Here is a 23,821-nt window from a genome sequence, read left to right on the forward strand (position 1 = left end):
CAGCTTTGGATCCGGCACAGAGCAAGCTGGTTTCGGGGTTTCCCACAACTCTCTCTGGGTCTTGCTTTCCTACCTAGCAGCCAGGTGAGACGGGAGGGGGGAGGACAGCCCCCCCATTAGCTGCAGCTCTTGCAACCCAGCTCCTTCGTTGGGGATGGTGAGGAGGACACTCTATGGCCAGCAAAGGCCCTTGTCTTGCCAAGAAACTTGTCTGTGGGAATCGTGCATCCATAATGCTATGGAAAGGGTGAATGTCTTCTAGAATTCTCTGGTGTCACCAGAAGAGGAAGCCGTTCTTTTCAGTTAGGTCTGTTCTCAACTGCAGAGGATGAGTAGCCTTGGGAGACTCTTGGGGAGATGGAAGTGATGAAAGGACTGAATCCATGAGGGAGAGCTACTTGCTCTGAGATGGGGGGACCTTCGGGCAAAGGCCAGCAGAGAAGGGATGCTGTTGGCTGCTGGTTTCTGTTCCTCCCCACTTTCCCAAAGGGCGTAACATCGGAGGTCCTGCGGGAGGAAAGAGCGTCTCGGAGTCAGGGGCTAATCTGGGCCAAAGTGGCCCCCACTGCCCCCACCACGCAGTCCCTGGCACTCCTGGACCCTGAGGGTTCTCAGCTTTGGTCTTGGACCAAATTGGGGGCCAAACTGTCAGTATTTCATTCTCCCATTCCTAGTGATATCCAGGTTTACACCTTGTGCACTATCAGTGTAAGAATAGAAGTCAGTCTGTAAATCACTTCCGTCCTTTGTTCTCTTTTACTCTGACCGAGGAGGAGATGGTTGTGGAAGACAGCTCACGCCATGTTTCTTTGTTTTTTTCCACTGTAAATAAAGCTTGATTTCACATTCCAACACAGTTTGCAGCACATCTGCAAAGAGAAGGACATGGGGACAGGTGAGTCCATCCCTGAACACCTGGCAAGGCTATTCCAAGAGTTTTCTCCTGGATTCCAAGTCCTACTACAGGGGAGGAGGGACATCCCAGCAGCGGCGTAGCGTGAGTTGTCAGCACCCGGGGCAACGCAAGTAATTTGCGCCCCCTAACCCGGGGCAAGGCACGTAATTTGCGCCCCCCCTAACCCCTAACCTGCGAGTTGCCGCTGGCGCTGCTGCCCAAACGACGCCGCTTGCCCGGAGGAGGAGGGGGGCAGAGAGGCGAGGAAAATGCAACGGCCCAGCAGCTGCAGCGGCAGCGGCGGAGGCGGGGCTGTGAGGAGGGGCTGCCTGGCGCGTCCTCCGCGTCGAGCGCTGAGAGCCGCTGCCTGCTGGGCGCCTTCAGCCGGGCGCCGCGAGACATGCGGCTCTGCTACAGCCTGCGCCCGAGGCTCTTCGGCGACTCCGGAGGCAGCGAGCGCGCCCCCCCAGATGTTGCGCCCGGTGCGGCTTGCACCCCTTGCACCCCCCACGCTACGCCACTGCATCCCAGGCCTTGGGGGAAAATCCTGGCCTCCTTCTACCAGAATGTGGCTCCCCCCGCTAACGAAACGCTATTAGCAACCTTACGCTATTAGCGATTTCGACAATGCTATTTCGAAAGGAGAACACTCACCTGATCAATAATAATAATAATAATAATAATAATAATAATAATAATAATAATAATATTTATACCCCGCCCATCTGGCTGGGATCCCAAACCACTCTGGGCGACTTCCAACAAAATATTAAAATACAATAGTCCATCAAATATTAAAAGCTTCCCTAAACATAAAAATAACAACAATCCATTTTCAGTCCTTTGAATTAGCAATTAAGCATTTTATTAGCATAAAAAGCATGCATGAGAAAGCATTATTCATTTATGATGAGAATAGGATTTATTTATTTTGAACCTCGCATGGTTCCTCCTTGGCAGCCAGTGCGATTGTTTCAGCAGGGCTAGAACTCAGGACCCGCCGCCTTGAGGGACATCTAAGAGCAGTTGGGCAGGGGAAAGGTCTCCCTTGGGAGGTGGTGGACTCTTCTTCCTTGGAGGTTTCTAAGCAGAGATCGGACGGCCATCTGCCATGGATGCTTTAGCTGAGATTCCTGCATTGCTGGGGGTTGGACTAGATGACCCTGGGATCCCCTCCTATCTCTCCACTCCTGAATTCTAGGAGGAGCTTCCTTGCCTCCTGCAAAGCCCTTTTCCCTGCAAGCTCTTCCTCTGGCTTCCGCCCGAGGGAGGGAGATGCTCAGAGTCCAGCCAAGAGCCTCACCCCCAAAAGGATATCTGGGCATTGGCGTAGCCAGGGGGGCAGCTGCCCCCCTTAATCCATAAAAAATAATAAGAATCTGAGGTTCTGCCAAGCGAGAGAGGGCTGAGCTGGAGGGACTCGGCTTGGCAAGGGTTAAAGGGAAGTGAGCTGCCTTCCTAGAGAGGCCAGGAAGCAAGAGGGGGCCAGGTCCTCCAGAGCCAAGGCCCCTCCCTCCCCAGTCCTTTCCTGCAAGGAAGGGGGGTGTTGCTTTGGTGTCTCTCCTGCAAGGGCTGCCTCGCTGTCCCCTCCCGGGATCTGGTGAGTCTCCTCTCTCTCCCCCCAGAGGGTGCAGTGGGGAGACGGGGGGGGGGGTCCCAGGGCTGCAGCAGGGGAGGATGCCTGGGGGGCCTGATCCGGGAGGGGCCAGGTCTGCCACGCTCTCCTTCCTGGAGATCAGAGGATCCCAAACTCATTTGGCCCTCCGCCCCCCCTTCAGAAAAGATCTCCCTTCTTTAAAGAAAGGAGTCCCTGGGACTTTAACTCTGTGTGACATCGCTCAGCCTCATTGCACGACAGAGGAAACATGTGCAAATGGTTTTCCAAAGATGGACGAGGAGGTGGACAAGCCCCTCCCCCCAAAAAAAGAAAACCCCACGTAGAGGAAGGAAGGAAGGAAAGGAGGGAGAGAAAGGCCAGGAACAAAGAGAGGGATCCCAGTCCATAGTCTGGCTGCTGCATTGCAGACCAGTTTCCCCAGTCGTCTCCCAGGGCAGCTCCCCAGGGAGGCCACTGCAGCAATCCCCTCGCACCCAGAGCATGGCATCCCAGGACCACATCCTCTCTGTCCCAAAGGAATTGTTGCTGGCAAAGCAGCCGGAAATAGGCACTGCTACTCACTGAGCCTCCTGGGACCTTGGCATCAATGGCTGTGTGTGTGTTAAGCTATCTAACAGAATAATAATAGGAATAGGAATAATAATATTAAAATAAAAAATTACCCACCTAAATTTCAAAGGAGATGTCTTTGGCTTTGCCCACTTGGCTCTCAGGGGGTTGGTCAGATACATACCTGGCCCTCAGAGCAAAGGGGACCCCACCCCAGGAGAGTGGCAGAGAGTCCAAGTACAAGAAAAGGAGACAGAAGCAGGAGAGTGGGGGGGGAGCAACTCCTGAGGACCCCCGGGTGAGGACCCCCACTAGAGCCAAGCATCCGTTTTCACAAAATACAAATGACTCCCTTGTCAGTCGGTTCTGACTTCATGCATTGACTGGAAGGCTGCAGAAACCAGGTTGATTAATCTCCCAGAAATCCCTTCAGTTGCCTCCACATTTTGCGTGGCTAGAAGGCTAGAGATTTATTTCTCCTCCTCTTCCTCCTCTTTCTTTTCAAAAAGATACCTCATGGTCTGGGATGCGGTGCAGTCCAGCCCTGGTTCCCAGCAAGACTCATCCATGCTTGCTCAGGGAACCATTTCCCCCCGTCCTACAAATTCTGTAACAGAACAATGTATTTGCTTCATAGGATTTGCTACAGCTTCTCATTTAGAAGGGCAGAAATTGGCAGAAGACCAAAGGGTTCCTTCCGATCTTTCAGAGGCTTCCTGAGAGCACAGATGGATGAGCGAGACTCAACTCTCCCCGAAGCAGGAAGAGGCCATGCCAGTCAAACTGGGAGGAGTGGGGGATTCTGGGAAAACCTAGTGCAGAAGATCCTGGGTGAGGAGGACACCCTCCGCTCAGAGGTGCAGAGCCAGCAGTTGAGGCAATTCTGCTGCCAGGAAGCCAAAGGACCCCGAGAGGTTTGCAGCCGACTCTACCACCTTGACCATCAGTGGCTGAAGCCAGAAAGGCACACGAAAGCTGAGATGCTGGACCTGGTGATCTTGGAGCAGTTCCTGGCTGTCCTTCCCCCGGAGATGGAGAGCTGGGTGAGGGAATGCGGAGCGGAGACCAGTTCCCAGGCGGTGGCCCTGGCCGAAGGTTTTCTCCTGAGTCAGGTAGAGGAGAGAAAGCAGGTGAGAGAGACTTTCCTCTGGATACTCCCAAGGGGCTCCAAACAGGACAGAGAACATCCCATAATGATCTGCTGATGACCCATCCATTTTCTAGGAAAGCATCTATTGAATGAGACCTCACACCCTTCAACTTTTTGCCATTCTCTTTCTAATATTTCTCACCTTTCTGTGTTTTTAATCCGTGTTTCTTTTTCAGGGAAAGGATCTCTTTGCAGAAATGGACCTGGATTCCTGTGAGGCAGAGAGGCCTCCGTTGGACACCAGAGAGAGGCCACTGGGTAAGAAGGAAGGTGGTTTTCTCCATTTGGTCTCATTCTGTTGGTTTTCCAACTCATCTGAGGGTTCTTTTCATCTTGTTTTGGGGGGAGACAGTTGGGAACAAGGGTCCAGAGGAGGGGAGATGTATTTCTGCACAACAAACATATGAAATGGGCACAAACGTCCAAATGCTCTCAGCAGGTAAGGCTTTCTCAAAGGCCCATCTGTAGTAAGAGATGCCCTGTTTCACCTGTGAGAGAAGCAGACACTCCTGGCATCCTGTTTACCTTTTGTCTCTTGCAGGTGACAGAATGATGCCGGCAAGACCTCCTGATCTGTCTTTTCATGGGGACAGAAGGGAAGCAGCAACTGTGGAACCAGATCAGGTCAGGGGAAGCTGCCTTGTGGGGACAGAGGCTGAGGGATGGAGCAATGTCATGTACTGGTTGGGGACAGATGAATGGTGGGAGGAAGCAGCCGGGGAACCAGGAAGGGAAGATGGCTCAGAGCCCAAGAAGTGGAGGTAGAAGAAGGATGGGTGGTTAGAGGGGGGAAAGGGAGAAGGCTGGGGAGAGGAGGTGTCAGAAGCTGAAAGGCTATCAGGGCTTAATGAGCTGGAAAACTCTGTGGCAGAATGCAGTGCAGAATCCGAGGCAGAAGAGGAAGGAGGCACGTGGGAGAGGAAGGTTGGGAGGCAGAGGTGAGTGAGGAGGAGGAGGAGCCACATGTGGCTCCCTCTCCTTTTGCCAGAAGCCACCCTCCCTGCTTGTCTCTCAGAGCCAGGAGACCCCGTTTATTGCAGAAATCTCTGCTAGATCATCCAAGACAGATGGCCATCCAAAACAGGCTTATTATATTTCTAGATTGATCATTGAATGCTAAAATCGGTTTCTACGTAGTGAACAAATCAGAACGAATAGTGGCCTGGATTCACCTAACCAGCCCCATCGGCTGCAAAATGGGACCTGCCCCCCATTTCTCCCCCTCTCCATGCCTCCATGAATCCCTTGAATTTGGCTCTAGGGCATTAGGAGGGAACTCCCCAGAACAGCTCAGGAGGAGAGGGAAAAGTCAATCCTTCCATTGGAGAAACTGGAATGCTTGCGTAGGCAGAGTGACTTTAAAAACAGAATGTGGAGTACCACCTATTGCTGAAAGACAAATACCCATTATTAAAACTTAAAATTAGCATCCATATTTAAAATGTGCAGCAAAGCAATCCTATTGAAACAACATCGCAATGTACAGGAAGGAAACAACAGAGAATTGTGTAGCAGATCATATTTCTGCTGTCTCAGAGGGGGACATATCCCTTTTTTATTTAGGGTCCAGTGTGCTTTGAAGATGTTGCTGTTCGTTTCACGGACGAGGAGTGGGCGTTGCTGGATCCTGACCAGAGAGCTCTGCATAAGGACGTCATGGAGGAGAATCGTGGGATCGTGGCCTCTCTTGGTAAGGCTCCCTGTGGGATCGTCATATCTGCCTGGAAATTCAAAAAATACCTCTATGGGACCAATCTCATCTATTTTTACAGAGCTCAACAGCACCCCATATAACACCTGGGAACCTAACACCCCCACAATAAAGAGTAAATTTCAGTTTTTTCTTTGAACAATCTTCCTCAAATTATTCCTTTTACTACCACAATTGGGCTGGTCTCAACTTCCCAGGCCATCTTCACTGTCAGCTTCAGAATTGTTAGAAAAGCTAAGTAGCTTCAGGTTTTTGTTTTCGCTCCTGTCAGTCTTGGTTTGACCAAAGAGACGACAGGCAGTGAAGCTCAGGTGCTGCCAGCCAGAGAAGAAGCAGGCCTAGGGAGAGGAGAGTTAGCAGCGGAAGGCAGAGAGGAGGGGGAGAGCAACTGTCATCTGAGCTCTGAACAAAGGGGAGAAGAAAAAGAGAGACAGAGTGACAGACAGCTGTGTGAGAGCTACAGGAGTGAGTCAGACGCTGGAATGCAGGAAGGTCTCAGAGGTCTGAAAACCGGTCGAGACAGGCAAAAGATACTGGAAGAGAAGGTGGGGTCTTCCGTGCTGGGGAAGGGGGAGGAGCTCAGTCCGGGCAACTCCATCTTGTGGGGAGGACGATGAGTAGAGGAGCTCCGTCCAAGTTTGTTGTTTCAGCAATAAATCTGAAATTATTAACAGCCAGAGTTGTCTCACGACCAAGCCATAACAAGGACTGACATTGGAGATGGAGGGGATGCCATGACTGGGCCAAACAAAATCCATCCCAGAGAAGAGCTAGGCTTATTGAATCTCAGGTAGTAGTAGCAGTGATGAGGATGAGGATGATACAGTGGTACCTCGGTTTACAAACTAAATTTTTTCCAGAACAGGTAGCACTGTAGTAGTAATAATAATTTTTTGTAATGGCTTGGCTCTCCCACAGAAGCGAGACACTGCCAGTAATTATCTCGGGTTTATTGCTCAAACACATAAATCACTCCGGAGCTCCTTCACTCCATGTCTGACTTCCAAGTTTGCAGTTGCCAAGTCTAAACTCCGCCCCTTCCTCTTCTTCCAAGAGGGGGAAAAACCCTTTCGCTTCCGCTCTTTCCCCCTCCTCTCACTGACCTTTTCGCGCCTTCGAGTTTTTGGGCTAGCCATTCCTGGCCTCTCCCCTTCTGAGCTAAGATTGGTATTTTGTGGATCTTTGCTATCTGCTGCCTGCTCTCTGTTCTCTGAAGCTCTGCCACTCGGCTGCCCCTCCTCCCTCTCACATTCCAGCTCACATTCCAGTGTCCTTATCTCTCTTTGCCTGCTTTCATACATTCCAGCCTCTGTCAGCTCCGGAACAAAGCTGTCATTTTTATTTCTACCCTGCCCGTCTGGCTGGGTTGCCCCAGCCACTCTGGGCGGCTTCCAACACATACCGTATTTTTCTTTTTTTATATATAAATTTTATATATAAATTTTTTTATTGGTTTTACAAGAATTTTTTATAGACAAAAAACAAACATGTATAATTTCATATCCTTTTTTTCATAAACCTTACTTCGTCGACTCCCCCAAACCTCCCCTTTCTACATCCCAATTCCCAAAATTATTTCAGCAAATCCTAACACTTAATTTTATCAGATTTACCCTTATTCTTTTCTTTTACTTAATCTTTTACAATTGTAAACCCCTTTTTTCCCCTAAAAACTCAACATTGTAGCTTTCATTCATTTTACAATGTTTCTTAAGATAAATTTTAAATTTCTTCCAGTCTTCTTCCGCCGTCTCTTTCCCCTGATCACGGATTCTGCCAGTCATTTCGGCCAGTCCCATATAGTCTATCACCTTCATTCGCCATTCTTCCAGAGTGGGTAGATCTTGAGTCTTCCAGTGCTTTGCAATGAGTACTCTTGCTGCTGTGGTAGCGTACATAAAAAAAGTTCTATCTTTCTTTGGCACCAATTGGCCGACAATGCCCAAGAGGAAGGCCTCTGGTTTCTTAGAGAAAGTACATTTAAGCACCTTTTTCATTTCATTATATATCATCTCCCAGAAAGCCTTAATCTTCGGGCACGTCCACCAAAGGTGATAAAAGGTACCTTCAGTTTCTTTGCATTTCCAACACTTATTATCAGGCAAATGGTATATTTTTGCTAGCTTGACTGGGGTCATGTACCACCTGTAAATCATTTTCATAATATTCTCTCTTAAGGCATTACATGCCGTAAATTTTATACCGGTGGTCCACAACTGTTCCCAGTCTGCAAACATAATGTTATGACCAATGTCCTTTGTCCACTTAATCATAGCTGACTTGACTGTTTCATCTTGTGTATTCCATTTCAGCAGCAAGTTGTACATTCTAGACAAATTCTTAGCATTGGGCTCTAGCAATTCTGTTTCTAATTTTGATTTCCCCACCTGGAAGCCAATTTTCCTGTCTTGTTTATAAACCTCCATTATTTGGTAATAATGGAGCCAATCTCGTACTTTGGTCTTCAATTTCTCATGACTCTGTAGTTTCAATTTATCACCCTCTTGTTCCACACATACCGTATTTTTCGCCCTATAGGACGCAATTTTCCCCCTCCAAAAATGAAGGGGAAATGTGTGTGCATCCTATGGGGCAAATGCAGGCTTTCCCGGGCTTCCTGCAGCTCTGCGCCACCTTCCCGATCCCGGCGCGAAGCCACGCGGGGCTCCAGAGGGTGGCACAGAGCTGCCTGCGCTCCAGGGCGTCTTGCAGCTCCACGCCACCCTCCGGATCCCAGTGCGAAGCCACGCGGGGTTCCGGAGGGTGGCGCGGAGCTGCCTGCGCTCCAGGGCTTCCTGCAGCTCCGCGCCACCACCCGGATCCTGGCGCGAAGCCGCGCGGGGCTCCGGAGGGTGGCGTGGAGCTGCCTGCGCTCCAGGGCTTCTTGCAGCTCCGCGCCACCCTCCGGATCCCAGCGCGAAGCCACGCGGGGCTCTGGAGGGTGGCGCGGAGCTGCCTGTGCTCCAGGGCTTCCTGCAGCTCCGCGCCACCACCCGGATCCTGGCGCGAAGCCGCGCGGGGCTCCGGAGGGTGGCGTGGAGCTGCCTGCGCTCCAGGGCTTCTTGCAGCTCCGCGCCACCCTCCGGATCCCAGCGCGAAGCCACACGGGGCTCTGGAGGGTGGCGCGGAGCTGCCTGTGCTCCAGGGCTTCCTGCAGCTCCGCGCCACCACCCGGATCCTGGCGCGAAGCCGCGCGGGGCTCCGGAGGGTGGCGCGGAGCTGCCTGCGCTCCAGGGCTTCTTGCAGCTCCACGCCACCCTCTGGATCCCAGCGCGAAGCCACGCGGGGCTCCGGAGGGTAGCGCAGAGCTGCCTGCATTCCGAAGCCTGGTGCGCGGCTCCCTAGGCTTGCAGATAGCAGGCTGTTCTGGGGGCTGGGGTCGGGGGAAGCTCGGGCTTCCCCCGTGCCTGGGGAGGGGAAATTTTTTTTTCTTTATTCCCCCCCCCAAAAAAAATTAGGTGCGTCCTATGGGGCGAAAAATACGGTATATAAACATGAAACATGAATAATAATATTCTGATGCCATATAAAAAGAACATTAACTTTAAAATGAACAACTTATACTGGTGGCCAAAATTGTGAAAACCTTTCGTGAAAAGTGTATTTCTGAGGTTTGATGGCTCATAACACCACTTTTGTGTGGAGTAATACCATAAAATTATATATCAATGGAAAGATAATTTAATGAACAATGTAATGTAATGACTTTTATGAAGGAGTATTTCTTGGAACAGTAGTCATAAAGAAAAAATGTGAAAATTTTGGTAACCATTGGTAACCTTTAGCTTTAATTACAGCCTTACAACGCTTTCCCATGAAGTGAACCAAATTTTTAGTTCTGCACCTGTAAGAATGTGAAACCAAGATTGAATTATTGCCTCTGTTAATTAGGCTTTATTGCTGGATTGCTTCTAACAAAGAATTTTCTTTAGTCGGCTCCATAGATTTCTGATTGGGTTAATGTTTGGGCTATTCCCAAGCCATTCCGGCAGTGGAATAGGATTATCTTGAAAGCACCTTTTTCACACAGCAGCAACAGGACATGGAGCTAAGTCCTGTTGAAATAGAAAATAAATATATAAGTAGGAGGGGGCCGCTAGGGGTGCCTTGGAAGATGGCGGATATTAACATCTATCCAGCTCGCACAAGGTAATTAGAGGCTGATTATGGGGAGTAAATCAGTCTCCCTCATCTCTCCAGGGGGGAGAGATGCAGTTTTCACCCACTGTTGCCATAAATCACCCCCGAGTTCGGAAGGAGGGGGTGAGGCACTGGGTGCACAACCCTCGGCGGGCCTCGGAACTCCTCCGAAGCTACTTTCAGGAGCGAAACTAGTTGTGTTACTTAAAAGGAAAAAAATTGATGAAAGATAACGCACAGGCTTCAAGAGAGGCAGGAGGTTTTTATTTGCTAACAAGTTTACCACTGAAATGAAGAAGACTGAGACGGAAGATTACATCAAAGAACTACAGACATGCTGGTATGTGGATTGGAGTGCAACGGAACTAAAGCGGGGTTGAAATGACTTTTTATCTTTTTTTGCTCTATGTGATTAACTAATAACCCTCCCTCTTAAAATATCCATCACAGCAACTAATTGGCAAATGGGACTAAAAAGGAACTGTGTGGGAATAATATGAATTTAAAGGTTTTACTCTGTAAAGGATTTGGAAAGAAGGGCTCTCTTTGTGACGCAGTTAGAATGGAGATTTGATATGAGACCTGTGTTGCAGGAGGTTTGGTCTTGGGGAGGGCGAGCCGAAGATTTATTACTTTCTATGAGATTGTGAACTGGAAGGGGCAGCCCTCCTGGAAAAAGACTAATTTACGATGCAACAGGTCGGAAAAGTTAAAGAGCGAGCTTTTGGACTGTATTTCATCAGAACAAGAAGATGGCGATTGCTTGCTCAAGCGGAAATGCCTGGATTATTGGGATTTACGAAAGAGCAGTACAAAGCCCATACAGAAATACAAACAAGACTGTTTCTTTCAACCCACTTGCGGAGCAATTTGGAGGTGAATGAAAAGGAAAATGAGTAACGACAAGGATTGAGAAGAAGGGACTGGAAATATCATTCTTAATATGAAAGCAGCAGAAAATATTCGAGGATTGGACTCCTGCCGATCAAGAAGCATGGGTACCCCTCACAAAAATTTATAATTTGGAAAATAATTGGATTACATTATATGCATTGTTATAATTTGGACTAATTGGTTTGATGTGTTTAATTCGGTAATATGAAGCTTAATAAAAATTATTTTTTTTAAAAAAGAAAGTAAATATATAAATAAATATATATAAATGCTTCAGTATCTGAGTAAAGATCACCTGCGGAAGGCTTCAGTTTGGGCTAAAGTATTTCATTTTTTATTTGGGGGCATTTCCATTCCCATTAATAACGAAAATTCTGCCCACACCTTTTGCTGCCATACAACCCCATATCATCACACCTATCTGCGTGTTTCACGGTTGGTGTAAGGCAAGTAGGATGTAAATCTTCTCTGATTCTTCCCCTTGTGTATTTCATGCCATCACTACCAAGCAAGGAGATTTGGGTCACATCCCTCCAAAAACATTGTCCCATTGTTCCGCTGTCCAGTTAACATGGGTTTAATCTTTTCAACCTTTGCTTGAGATATTTTATTTAGTCGTTTAGTCGTGTACGACTCTTCGTGACCCCATGGACCAGAGCACGCCAGGTCCTACTGTCTTCCACTGCCTCCCGCAGTTTGGTCAAACTCATGCTTGAGAGATAACAATGGCTTTTTCCTTAGAATTCTAACATTTCGAGCTGTCCTTGCACTCAACTTCACATTACATCTCGCCATGTCATCTTGTATACACCAAAATGATTTTCTTCTGTCATGTAGGGACAGTCTCTCTATTCTTCGATCGTCACTTGCCTTTGTGCACCTTTTCCTGCCTTTACCAGTCTGATTTTATAGTTGCTGAGACTGCTTATACCTCTTCAATATCGAAATGCCAGCTTTGGTTAAGTTTTCCCCAATCTTCCATCTAATTTCTTCATAACTGTAGCCCTGTTCACTTAATACTACAATTTTACATCACTTCTGGGTGACCAGTCAACTCTTTGTGCCATTTCTATAATTTTATTATGTTTTACAACCTCACTAAATGAAAGAACAAAAAAAAAAACCCCAACCAACTTGACAGCAATCACATAACACACTGACAAAAGTCAACGTAAGCAAGTTTTGCTTTTTCTGGTTATTTGGCTATAACGTTTGATAGAATATGGCTAATTGAACAACCTTTGTTGAATTGCAGTCTTCATTAAATTATCTTTCCATTGATATTTTATGATATTACTCCAAACGAAATGGTGTTATAAGCCATCGAAACTCTGAAATACACTTTTTTCCAAAAGTCTTCCCCAATTTTGACCACTACTGTATATTAAACAAACCAACATTCAACAGCTCAGAACATAATAATAAATATGATGATTAATGACAAACAACACAGGTAATGAACACAAGCCCAACTTCTTTCCGTTCTTCTCCATTTGTTCCTGAGGCTCTAATCCCTTTTTGTCTCCATTGCAGATTGTAATGAATCGAAAATTGAGAACAAAGGTGACCACGATAAAATCCCGAGAGAGGAGAAGCCACGTAAAAATTTAGAGTGTGGAGAAAGCTGCAATCAGAGCTCCCATTCCACTTCCCATCAACAAAATCTCATTGGAAAGAAACTCTATCAGTGCATGGAATGTGGAAAAAGCTTTAGTCAGAGCTCCGATCTCACTAAGCATCAGAGAATTCATACAGGAGAGAAACCCTATCAGTGTGTGGAATGTGGAAAGAGCTTCAGTCACAGCTCCAATCTCACTTCCCATAAAAGAATTCATACAGGGGAAAAACCCTATCCGTGTGTGGAATGTGGAAAGAGCTTCAGTCAGAACTCCCATCTCACTTCCCATCAAAGAATTCATACAGGGGAGAAACCCTATCAGTGTGTGGAATGTGGAAAGAGCTTCACTGATAGCACCTCTCTCACTTATCATCGAAGAATTCATACAGGGGAGAAACCCTATCAGTGTGTGGAATGTGGAAAGAGCTTCATTCAGAGCTCCTCTCTCACTTCCCACCACAGAATTCATACAGGGGAAAAACCCTATCAGTGTGTCGAATGTGGAAAGAACTTCAGGAAGAGCTCCGATCTCACTTCACATCGAAGAATTCATACAGGGGAGAAACCCTATCAGTGTGTGGAATGTGGAAAGAGCTTCAGTCACAGCCACAGTCTCACTTCCCATCAAATAATTCATACAGGGGAGAAACCCTATCCGTGTGTGGAATGCGGAAAGAGCTTCAGTCACAGCCACAGTCTCACTTCCCATCAAAGAATTCATACAGGGGAGAAACCCTATCAGTGTGTGGAATGTGGAACAAGCTTCAGTCAGATCTCCAATCTCACTTACCATCAAAGAATTCATACAGGGGAGAAACCCTATCAGTGTGTGGAATGTGGAAAGAGCTTCCCTGAAATATCCTCTCTCACTTCCCATCAAAGAATTCATACAGGGGAGAAACCCTATCAGTGTGTGGAATGTGGAAAGAGCTTCAGTCACAGCCACAGGCTCACTTCCCATCAAAGAATTCATACAGGTGAGAAACCCTATCAGTGTGTGGAATGTGGAAAGAGCTTCACTCAGAGCTCCAATCTCACTAAGCATCAGAGAATTCATACAGGTGAGAAACCCTATCAGTGTGTGGAATGTGGAACGAGCTTCACTCAGAACTCCAAACTCACTTCCCATCAAAGAATTCATACAGGGGAGAAACCCTATCAGTGTGTGGAATGTGGAAAGAGCTTCAGTCACAGCCACAATCTCACTTCACATCAAAGAATTCATACAGGGGAGAAACCATATCAGTGTGTGGAATGTGGAAAAAGCTTCAGTCAGAGGGCCAATCTTACTTCCCATCAAAGAATCCATACAAAGGTTGGAAAAACCATTATACAGATTTAGGAGCCAGGCAAATCCACACTTTTTTAACCAGGCCTTCCCTTTGGCTGATTGACATTTAATGCCCTTTTAAAATGTGGTGTTTTGTGTTTTTAATTTGTTTTTTTATGTTGTAACCATCCTGAGACCTGTGGGTGTAGGGAATAGCTGCCAACTTTCTGCACCACCTAGAGTACCCACAGAATTGTGGCTTATACTGGCAACACACATAGGAGAACAAATGAAAGACAAATACGATGAGCAGGCAAAAACCTGGAAAGGGCCATACCAAATGGACATCCGTTGTGAAGAGGTCACTTTTCCCACTGCTGAATAATGCCACAGGTAGAAGAGATGGAATGCTAGAAGTGTTCTCTGGGGCAAGGGGAGCTGCTGGGAAATTGAACTACGGGCTCAAAATATTACTTTTTTAAAAAGTTGCTGCCATTATAGGCATTGCAGGCAGAAAGCTGGAGGGTGAGCAGGCCCAGGCTGTGCTGCACCCAAGAGTGGGGGTGAAGGGAGAAGGGAGAAGTGAAGAAACTGAAAGCTTTTTCTTCCCGACGTTTCCGGTGCGGCTCTGTATTCCACCTGGTTCGGAATTGTCCAGTGGAGCCACAGGATGTCTCCATCCTGGATGGATGTCTGTGGCAACAAGATAACAGGAGCTGCCAAGCGTGGGAAGCCTCAAAAGGTCTCAAGGAAACTGGCAGAGACATGTCGTCACAGTATCATTTGGCTGCTGCTATGGCAACAGTGAAAAACTGCGACCAGGGCCACGTGCTGAGCTGGGTGATTGACAGTGGGGCCAGTCACCACCTCATACCATCGCTATCTAGTGTAACTCTTGCAGATGATTCCAAGCGCTATGTCTGGGTCTGTTTATTGTTCTTTTTTACAGGCGGAGATTGAGGCCTATGTCGTTCCAGAGATGCAGTGCTGTTTGTTTTCTGTTTCCTCTCTTGTCCATGATGGGTTCAAAGTGTGTTTTGAAAATAATGTTTATTCCATTTCCAGAGGTGGACGACAACTGGTCAGTGTTGAGTGAAAAGACTGGCTGTTTGTGCTAGAAACGCCTATTGCAGGTAAAGGTCCCCCTGAGGATGCACAAGCACAGTGTGGTAATCTTCCCATTCATGATGGGTGCCATCATGGCGTTTGGCACCGGAGAATGTCACATGTCAACTGGGGGTATGTGAAGAAGGTCCCAGGGTGGACTGAGGGGTGCAAGATGAAGGCATGTGACAAATACCTGGAATGAAGGGTGCCTTCAAGAAAGCCAAGGTTCAAATGTGCTCTTATCCTAGGTCTGACAGGGTAAATACAAAACCTTTTGAGCTAGTCCATGCAGACCTTTGGGGCCCTATGTCAGTTGCCAGTCTGGGCGGAGCCAAATTTGTGCTATCTCTGGTGGATGATTATTCCAGAAATGGGTGGATTTTCTCTCTGAAGCACAAGTGAGAGGCCGCTGCTTTGGTGAGAGACTGGATAACAGCAGTGAGAACTACTGTTCTTACTGCGGGTCAAGAGCTTTCAATCAGATCGCGGTGGAGAGTTCACCAGGTCTGCGTTGCAGAACTTCTTCTGCCAGAAAGGCATACACCACAGGTTGACTGTAGCAAATTCTCCTCAGGAGAATGGAGTTGCAGAATGCAGGTAGAGAATGCTGCAGGAGGCAACCGAAGCCATGCTCTTTGACACAGGGTTGCTCCAGCGGTTTTGGGTGGAAGCGTGGAAATCTACATCGTTCACTCTGAACTGTTCTTACAGTTCTGTAGTAGGGGACACGCCCTGTTTTCTGCTGCACAGCAAGAAGCCCAAGGTGCATTTCTTCTTTGTGTTTGGATGTGAGGCTTGGGTCCTTGTGCCAAACACAGAAAGGGTGGCCCTAGGTCCCAGAGAATGATCCTTTGTGGGTATGAGCCAGGGACCAAGTGGTGGAGATTTGCCTATCCAGAAGGCAATCAGTCTAGGATTCTAGTCAGCAGGAGTGCTGAGTTCTGTGAGCAGAGTGGGTGGCAATGCATACTTGGGAATCCAGACATTCTTTCAGAGAGTCTGCTTGACTGCTGATGACGGAAAGGTAGAAACTGATCCTGCTGCTGAGGCTCAGAGTCCCAACCCAGAGCAGGAACAGGAAAGGGCATCTCCTAAAGCTGTTAAGCTAGAGCCAAAGAGTGCTCCTCCTCACCCACAAGTCCAGTTGAGAAATCCAGAAGGCGCAGTAAGTCAGAGGGGGAGTTATCTGAGAGCAAGGACACACTAGTTGGCCCTAGTGGGTCAGAGGGGGTACCTGAGGTTGTGCTGAGGTGTTCAGCTCACACTACTAAAGGAAAACCACCTGAAAGGTTTGAGGTCACTAGCGTGTGGATTGGTGTGGCTCAGTGTGAACCAGAGAGTTTTGAGGAAGTTCAGAAGTTGCCTGAAGAGGAAGCCAGGAAGTGGCAAGAGGCAATGCAGAAGGAAATGAACTCAATGGAGTCTCTAGGTGTGTTCTCCATCACGACGCTGCCAGCAGGCAAGCAGGCCATGAGCAGCCGCCGGGTTTACCGTCTTAAACCCACAGCAATTGGAGAACCGCAGTACAAGGCTAGGCTGGTAGCCAGAGGGTTTACACGGTGGAACAGCTGCTTTACACTGAGGTGTATGCTCCTACTTCCAGAAGTGAAAGTCTGTGCATGCTCTTAGCCATTGCTGCACAGAGAGGTCATCAGGTGCATCACTTTGATGTGGATGTAGCCTATTATACACAAAAATTGGGTCCCCCCTTTGTGGAAATAACATACTGTCAGACACAGCATTCCTACATAATAACACACAACATACTAATTAAATAATCAGTTGCATATCTTGAGGCAATCATGATCTTTTACATATCTTTTCAATCCTGGGGCCCAGAGTCTTGAGGTTTAAGAGGTGAGAGAATGTGCTTGCAATTCAACTTCCCCCCCTTTGTCAGCCCCCTCCCTGTCAGTCTATATCCTTTGGAAAGAGATAGCTGTGGCCACTCTGGTATCTTTTGTTGTTGTTGCTGCAGGTAATAAATACCGTAAATTTCGCTCCAAAACACGCACTTTTTTGCTCCGAGAAAGTAAGGGGAAATGCCTGTGCGTGTTAAGGAGAGAATGCACGGATCAGAGCCATGGCTGCCGTCAGTCAGGGAAAGCGGGAGCCACTTACACGCTCTACGAGGCTCTCACTTTGCTTTCTTTAAAGCGACCTGGAGCCAGGAAGGAGGGAGGGAAGGAGAGCCATGGCAGCAAAGCCGGCAGCAGCCGCTTACACGGGAGGAGGGAAAGGTCTGCGCGCTCTCTAAACAGAGAAATGAGGCTGCAGAGAGACGGCAGGAAAGATAAAATTTAAGCAACCAGCAGCAAAATAAAACCAACCTCGAGCTCTGAGCCAGCGCAGTGAAAACCAGGAAGTAAAAAAAAAGGCTGGGGAGGGCATGAGGGAGAGGGGAAAACTTCGCAAATCCCCCGTGTCTCAGCTGATCGGCTGGGATGGAGCAGCTTGTTTTCAGGCAGGATAGATTTGAGCATTGTCTGGGTCCTAGTGCCCCACCGCTTTTTTGTGCTCGATTCTATTGCTGCTGGTGGCTGCTTATCATTCAGGCTGCAAGGAGGAGCACTTTTACACAGCTAATGGCGAATCCCCTGCAACCCAAGTCCTCCTCACTTGCTCAAATCTATTCCGCCTCAAAACAAGGAGCGGAAGGAAAAGGCTGCAAACTGTTAAATGGAAAAAAAACCCAGGCACAGGGCAAATACCTTAAGTATACCTTTAAAGCAACAGTGCTCTTTCCCTCCCTCCTCCCCGCGGAAAAGCTCCTTGTCCCTTGAGTTCTTTTCCTTCCCTCCCCACTTAAAACGTGGTTACAAAGCACGGATCCACATGGATCCTCAGGATTTTTGCATTGGGCTACCCCAAACTCACTGTCAGATCACATGTCTGTGGCCACAGCATGAACCATAAAAATCATACATCCACTGTTTCATTTAGAATATTTTTTCCTCGTTTTCCTCCTCTAAAAACTACATGCGTGTTATGGTCAGGTGCGTGTTATAGAGCGAAAAATACGGTAGTCTTGTGGTCACGAGGAATTGGGCTGAGGGTTTTCCATCGTTGGGTCTGGGTTGACATCTGTAGAAGGGATATCCTGTAAGAGGGAGGGTGGGGCAGGACTTTTGGGACTTAAAGACACAGTTATAAAGGTAAGAGGTAAAAGCCAAAAAGGGGAGAATCTCCTTGAGTTTTCTTGGGAAGCAGAAAACAATAAAAATATTGGCGAGTTAAGCATTTTATTCATTTCAATATTATTATCACATTTCCATATAATTACGACTGTTATTATATGCTAAAAAAATAAAAAATAAAAGGAAAACAAAAGTAAAAAAGATAACCAGCTAAACAATTTTTTCCAGATAAAAAATAAATGGACTTGACAGAACAACAGCAGATTTTTTTTAAAAAAATATGATTAAATAATACAAAGATATTATCAAAACCACACAGATTGTTACTGGACTGGAACCTTAAGGACTAGGAGGTGAAGGCAGTGATGGTGAAATGGGCACACGATTGTGGCTATCCAATGAAGATGAAAAATGACGGAAATTATGGGGAAAGACTTAAAATTCACCACATGCTATCTGATTTTTAGATGGTACCTGACCCCATCCAAATCAGTCAAAATAAATAAATATCAGCAATAAGTGTTGGAGATGCAGACAAAATGAGGGAACCTTATTCCACAAGTGGTGGAAATGTCCCCAAAGGGAAAATAAAATAAAGCAAAATAAAATAAAATAAATGCTATTTATTTTAAAGAAAACCAAAGCTTTCCTATTTGATATTCTAACAATAAGCATACCAAATGAAAATAAAAGAGTGTTTCTTTACACAACAACAGCGGCTAGGATGCTAATAGCAAAATACTGGAAAATGAGTTAATATCAACAAAAGATGAGTGGCAATTAAAGTTGTGCTAGTACCTTGAAATGGCCACAGTGCCAGAACTTCCAAGAGACTGAGATCTACTCCCAGTAATAAAAATCCTGTCAGTGATCTACCCATTGTCTTTGCCCAGAGTTCTTGAGCTTTTCTCAGGGAGCAGTGACCAGAGTTGTGGATCGATCGCTAGATCAGTTAACAATTTAAAATTATATAAACAATTGTGCTATAAAAGTACATACCATATATGAAGTATCAAGATAATGGAACTTTTAACACAGTGGTTTCTTCCATGAACAACAAGTCTTACAATGTATATATACAGGCGCAGCATTGATTTTAGCTATAGGTGACAGAAATCTGCAGCTGTAAAGTTTTCTTCTTTAAGTGACCCCTTTAAAACAACAAATGCAAAACAAACTTTATCCATACACAGGTTTGTTAGTTTGTTAAAATATGTTGAGTTACGACATTATATTCATTTATATTACTTAGAATATGTACAACGGATGAAGCCCATAAGAGCGAAACAAAGGCATTATTCCGGAAGTCCTGGTCAACACTGTGGAACTGTAATAGGCTCCAATTTGGACTTTATGAACGTATGTGGAACAGAAATTAGCATACATTTGGTCTTTCGAATGAACTGTTTTACTGGGGACTTCCGTCTATATTATTGCACTTTATGTGTTGTTTATGTGGAAGATAAACCTTTGATATTGTGATAAGAATATATAGAATAGTATTGTTTATGTGAATGCAGAGCCGGTTACGTCTTGTGTGTTTGTCCATTCCAGGAACAGCATTCCTGACCCAGATGTTTACAGGAAGTCCCTCAGATGATTCCCCTTTCAAACGGGATACTTGAACCTAGGCCAGTAGGGTCCTCCTCTCCGGCAGACGGACAACCCCTCCCCCAAAGCCCCTTCCTCCCCCACTTCCCCATGGGGGTCCCCCACACCTCCCATCACTCACCAGGATGGCTTTGGGCGTCTCTTGCTTGGAGCACTTCAGAGTTCGGAGCCCCCTGAGCTGAGCTGCCTGGCAGTTCTGAATCACCTCCGGCAGGTACAGCTGATCTTCCTCCAGCAGCTGAAAGGCAAAAGTCAGTCCCTTCTCCACCTCCGAGAGAGCATAGTGGGGGGCAAGGAGGGCAGGTCTGAGTCCCTGCTCTGGTTCTCTCCAATACTCACCCCTGGGGGAGGGATGTGCAACCGCAGCACATCTGCAAAGAGAAGGACATGGGGACAGGTGAGTCCATCCCTGAGCACCTGGCAAGGCTAGTCCAGGAGAGCCAGTGTGGTGTAGTAGTTAAGAGCGGTGGACTCGTAATCTGGTGAACCGGGTTCGCGTCTCCGCTCCTCCACATGCAGCTGCTGGGTGACCTTGGGCCAGTCACACTTCTCTGAAGTCTCTCAGCCCCACTCACCACACAGAGTGTTTGTCGTGGGGGAGGAAGGGAAAGGAGAATGTTAGCCGCTTTGAGACTCCTTAAAGGGAGTGAAAGGCAGGATATCAAATCCAAACTCTTCTTCTTCTTCTTCTACTGCAGGGGAGGAGGGACACCCCAGGCCTTGGGGGCCAGTCCTGGCCTACTTTAATCAGAATATGGCTACCCAGGCCAGGGGTAGGCAAACTAAGGCCTGGGGGCTGGATGCGGCCCAATCGTCTTCTCAATCCGGCCCGTGGACAGTTCGGGAATCAGTGTGTTTTTACATGAGTAGAATGTGTCCTTTTATTTAAAATGCCTCTCTGGGTTATTTGTGGGGCATAGGAATTCATTCCTCCCCCCCCCCCGATATAGTCTGGCCCCCTACATAATAATAATAATAATAATAATAATAATAATAATAATAATAATAATAATAATAATAATAATTTATACCCTGCACATCTGGCTGAGTTTCCCCAGCCACTCTGGGCGGCTCCCAGCCGAGTGTTAAAAGCAGGACAGCGTTAAATATTAAAATCTTGAACAGGGCTGCCTTCAGATGTCTTTTAAAGAAAAGATAGCTGCTTATTTCCTTCACATCTGCTGGGAGGGTGTTCCACAGGGCGGGAGCCACCACCAAGAAGGCCCTCTGTCTGGTTCCCTGTAACCTCGCTTCTCGCAATGAGGGAACCTCCAGAAGGCTCTTGGAGCTGGACCTCAGTGTCCAGGCTGGATGATGGGGATGGAGACGCTCCTTGGTCTGAGAGACGGTGGACTGGCCCACGGCTGAAAAAGGATGCTGACCCCTTCCCCAGGCTAAAAAGATGGTCAATATTCGGTTCCACTCCACCCTTTTAAAATTTAAATATCAAAACAGATCCCAACTTTCAGAGCATGTAAACCACAGGAGTGGAAAGACCGCTGTGCCACTCACAGAAATAGGACTATACTTCCTTCTCCCACCTTTGAAGTAAATGTCTATGTAACGAAACCAAATCGACCCAAGTCTGCCTTCCTCCACTAACCTGAACTTCGCTCTTCAAGCCAAAAGACAACACTTCCCCGTCCCCGGGCAAAACCCCTGGGCTTTCATTAGCAGAGCCGCCATCATGCCAGTGGCGTTTACCTCAGCGAGACCCTGACAGGCTGGCTTCGGCCCACGGGACATAGTTTGAGGACCCCTGGGCTACACTGACTGGCAGCAGCTCCCCAGAATTTCAGGAAGGGATTTCATCCAGCCATTGCAAGAGATGTCAGGGGTTGACCCTGGGACATTCTGCATGCCAAGCAGATGCTCTAGGGCTCCCCATATTTCACTAGCCTTTCAATGTTATGTTATTAGCAATCGTGGAGATTCCACCTGCCTCTTTCGAAAGGAGAACACTCACCTGATCAATTTTAATAATAAATAAATAAATCCCTGCCCATCTGGTTTCCCCAGCCACTCTGGGCGGCTTCCAACAAAATATTAAAATACAATAGTCCATCAAATATTAAAAGCTTCCCTAAACATAATAACAGCAAACATCCATTTTCAGTCCATTAAATTAGGAATTAAGCATTTCTGGAAAGGGAAATGGCATACTTTGTATATTAGCATAAAAAGCATGCATAAGAAAGTATTACTCATTTACTCATTTAATTTATTACTCATTATTACTTATTTTGGCATGGGAAAGGTCTCCCTTGGGAGGTGGTGGACTCTCCTTCCTTGGAGGTTTCTCAGCAGAGATCGGACGGCCATCTGCCATGGATGCTTTAGCTGAGATTCCTGCATTGCTGGGGGTTGGACTAGATGACCCTGGGATCCCCTCCTATCTCTCCACTCCTGAATTCTAGGAGGAGCTTCCTTGCCTCCTGCAAAGCCCTTTTCCCTGCAAGCTCTTCCTCTGGCTTCCGCCCAAGGGAGGGAGATGCTCAGAGTCCAGCCAAGAGCCTCACCCCCAAAAGGATATCTGGGCATTGGCGTAGCCAAGGGGGCAGCTGCCCCCCTTAATCCATAAAAAATAATAAGAATCTGAGGTTCTGCCAAGCAGGAGAGGGCTGAGGTGGAGGGACTCGGCTTGGCAAGGGTTAAAGGGAAGTGAGCTGCCTTCCTAGAGAGGCCAGGAAGCAAGGGGGGGCAGGTCCTCCAGAGCCAAGGCCCCTCCCTCCCCAGTCCTTTCCTTGCTTTGGGGTCTCTCCTGCAAGGGCTGCCTCGCTGTCCCCTCCTGGGATCTGGTGAGTCTCCTCTCTCTCCCCCCAGAGGGTGCAGTGGGGAGACGGGGGGGGGGGTCCCAGGGCTGCAGCAGGGGAGGATGCCTGGGGGGCCTGATCCGGGAGGGGCCAGGTCTGCCACGCTCTCCTTCCTGGAGATCACAGGATCCCAAACTCACTTGGCCCTCCGCCCCCCCTTCAGAAAAGATCTCCCTTCTTTAAACAAAGGAGTCCCTGGGACTTTAACTCTGTGTGACATCACTCAGCCTCATTGCGCAACAGAGGAAACATGTGCAAATGGTTTTCCAAAGCTGGAGGAGGAGGTGGACTAGCCCCTCCCTCCCAAAAAAGAACACGTGGAGGAAGGGAGGAAAAGTGGGGGAGAAAGGGCAGTAACAAAGAGAGGGATCCCAGCCCATAGTCTGGCTGCTGCATTGCAGACCTGTTTCCCAGTCGTCTCCCAGGGCAGCTCCCCACGGAGGCCACTGCAGCAATCCCCTCGCACCCAGAGCATGGCATCCCAGGACCACATCCTCTCTGTGCCAAAGGGATTGTTGCTGGCAAACCACCTGGAAATCGGCGCTCCTACTCACCGAGCCTCCAGGGACCTTGGCATCAGTGGCTGTGTGTGTGTTAATAATAATAATAAGAAGAAGAATATAAGAATAAAAAATAACCCTCCTAAATTTCAAGGGAGATGTCTTTGGCTTTGCCCACTTGGTCCTCAGGGGGTTGGTCAGATACATACCTGGCCCTCAGAGCAAAGAAAAAGGGACCCCACCCCAGGAGTCTGTCTGGAGAGCGGCAGAGAGTCCAAGTGCAAGAAAAGTAGACAGAAGCAGGGGAGTGGGGGTGGGGGTGGGGAGCAACTCCTGAGGACCCAGGGTGAGGACTCCCACTAGAGTCAAGCATCCATTTTTCACAATACAAATGACACCCTTCTCAGTCGGTTCTGACTTCATGCATTGATTGGAAGGCAGCAGAAACCAGGTTGATTAATCTCCCAGAAATCCCTTCAGTTGCCTCCACATTTTGCATTGCTAGAAGGCGAGAGACTTAGTTCTTCTTCTCTTCCTCTTTCTTTTCAAAAAGATAGCTCACGGTCTGGGATGCAGTGCAGTCCAGCCCTGGGTCCCAGCAAGACTCATCCATGCTTGCTCAGGGAACCATCCCCCCCCCCTTCAGTTGCCTCCACATTTTGCGTTGCATTCTTCTCTCTAGGAGAGCTTCTTCTTCTTCTTCTTCTTCTTCTTCTTCTTCTTCTTCTTCTTCTTCTGAAAATAGCTCATGGTTTGCTTGTTAAGGGAAGCTTTTTCTTCCTCTGACCTACAAATTCTGTAACAAAAC

General features: G+C 47.6%; 2 protein-coding genes across 14 annotated transcripts in view; one reads left to right on the forward strand and one right to left on the reverse strand.

Annotated features, from left to right (window-relative positions):
• On the reverse strand, positions 1-23,805 carry LOC308579487 (uncharacterized protein). 3 transcript variants are annotated; one of them, XM_081214052.1, is made up of 4 exons: positions 21,939-22,228; positions 20,040-20,071; positions 19,822-19,938; positions 1-507 (listed from the first exon to the last, which is right to left on the reverse strand). In XM_081214052.1, the coding sequence occupies exons 1-4, from the start codon at positions 22,027-22,029 to the stop codon at positions 316-318; spliced, it is 432 nt and encodes a 143-aa protein (XP_081070178.1). In that variant the 5' UTR covers positions 22,030-22,228; the 3' UTR covers positions 1-315. The 3 variants fall into 3 exon arrangements, 2 of the variants coding, with proteins under 2 accessions (XP_081070178.1, XP_081070177.1); XM_081214051.1 differs by lacking the exon at positions 21,939-22,228 and adding an exon at positions 22,917-23,805 and having other exon boundaries at positions 19,822-20,071; XR_014004499.1 differs by lacking the exons at positions 20,040-20,071; positions 21,939-22,228 and adding an exon at positions 21,213-21,925 and having other exon boundaries at positions 2-507.
• Positions 1-23,821, forward strand: part of LOC308579482 (uncharacterized protein) — a gene marked incomplete at its 5' end in the record, with an annotated part of 47,044 nt that overhangs the window by 11,747 nt on the left and 11,476 nt on the right. The window contains 4 exons of one of the 11 annotated variants that reach the window (XM_081214044.1): positions 3,791-4,192; positions 4,389-4,470; positions 4,754-4,836; positions 5,776-5,902. The exons of 1 other annotated variant lie outside the window; for it this stretch is intronic. In XM_081214044.1, coding sequence (XP_081070170.1) covers positions 3,791-4,192; positions 4,389-4,470; positions 4,754-4,836; positions 5,776-5,902 — 694 coding nt within the window. 9 more of the 11 variants (XM_081214041.1, XM_081214040.1, XM_081214038.1 and 6 more) reach the window with 9 other exon arrangements.

The sequence above is a fragment of the Podarcis bocagei genome, assembly GCF_964188305.1.
Source record: "Podarcis bocagei genome assembly, contig: HAP1_SCAFFOLD_44, whole genome shotgun sequence".
In the NCBI taxonomy this organism is placed as follows: domain Eukaryota; kingdom Metazoa; phylum Chordata; class Lepidosauria; order Squamata; family Lacertidae; genus Podarcis; species Podarcis bocagei.

Excerpts from the sequence above, each read along its gene's own strand:
- LOC308579487 (XM_081214051.1), bottom strand. The coding sequence starts at position 22,993 with ATGCCATGCTCTGGGTGCGAGGGGATTGCTGCAGTGGCCTCCGTGGGG. Across the intron at positions 20,072-22,916 it reads GGGAGACGACTGGGAAACAG|ATGTGCTGCGGTTGCACATC; the intron begins GTCTGCAATGCA and ends TTCTCTTTGCAG. Across the intron at positions 508-19,821 it reads AGACGCCCAAAGCCATCCTG|GACCTCCGATGTTACGCCCT; the intron begins GTGAGTGATGGG and ends TTCCTCCCGCAG.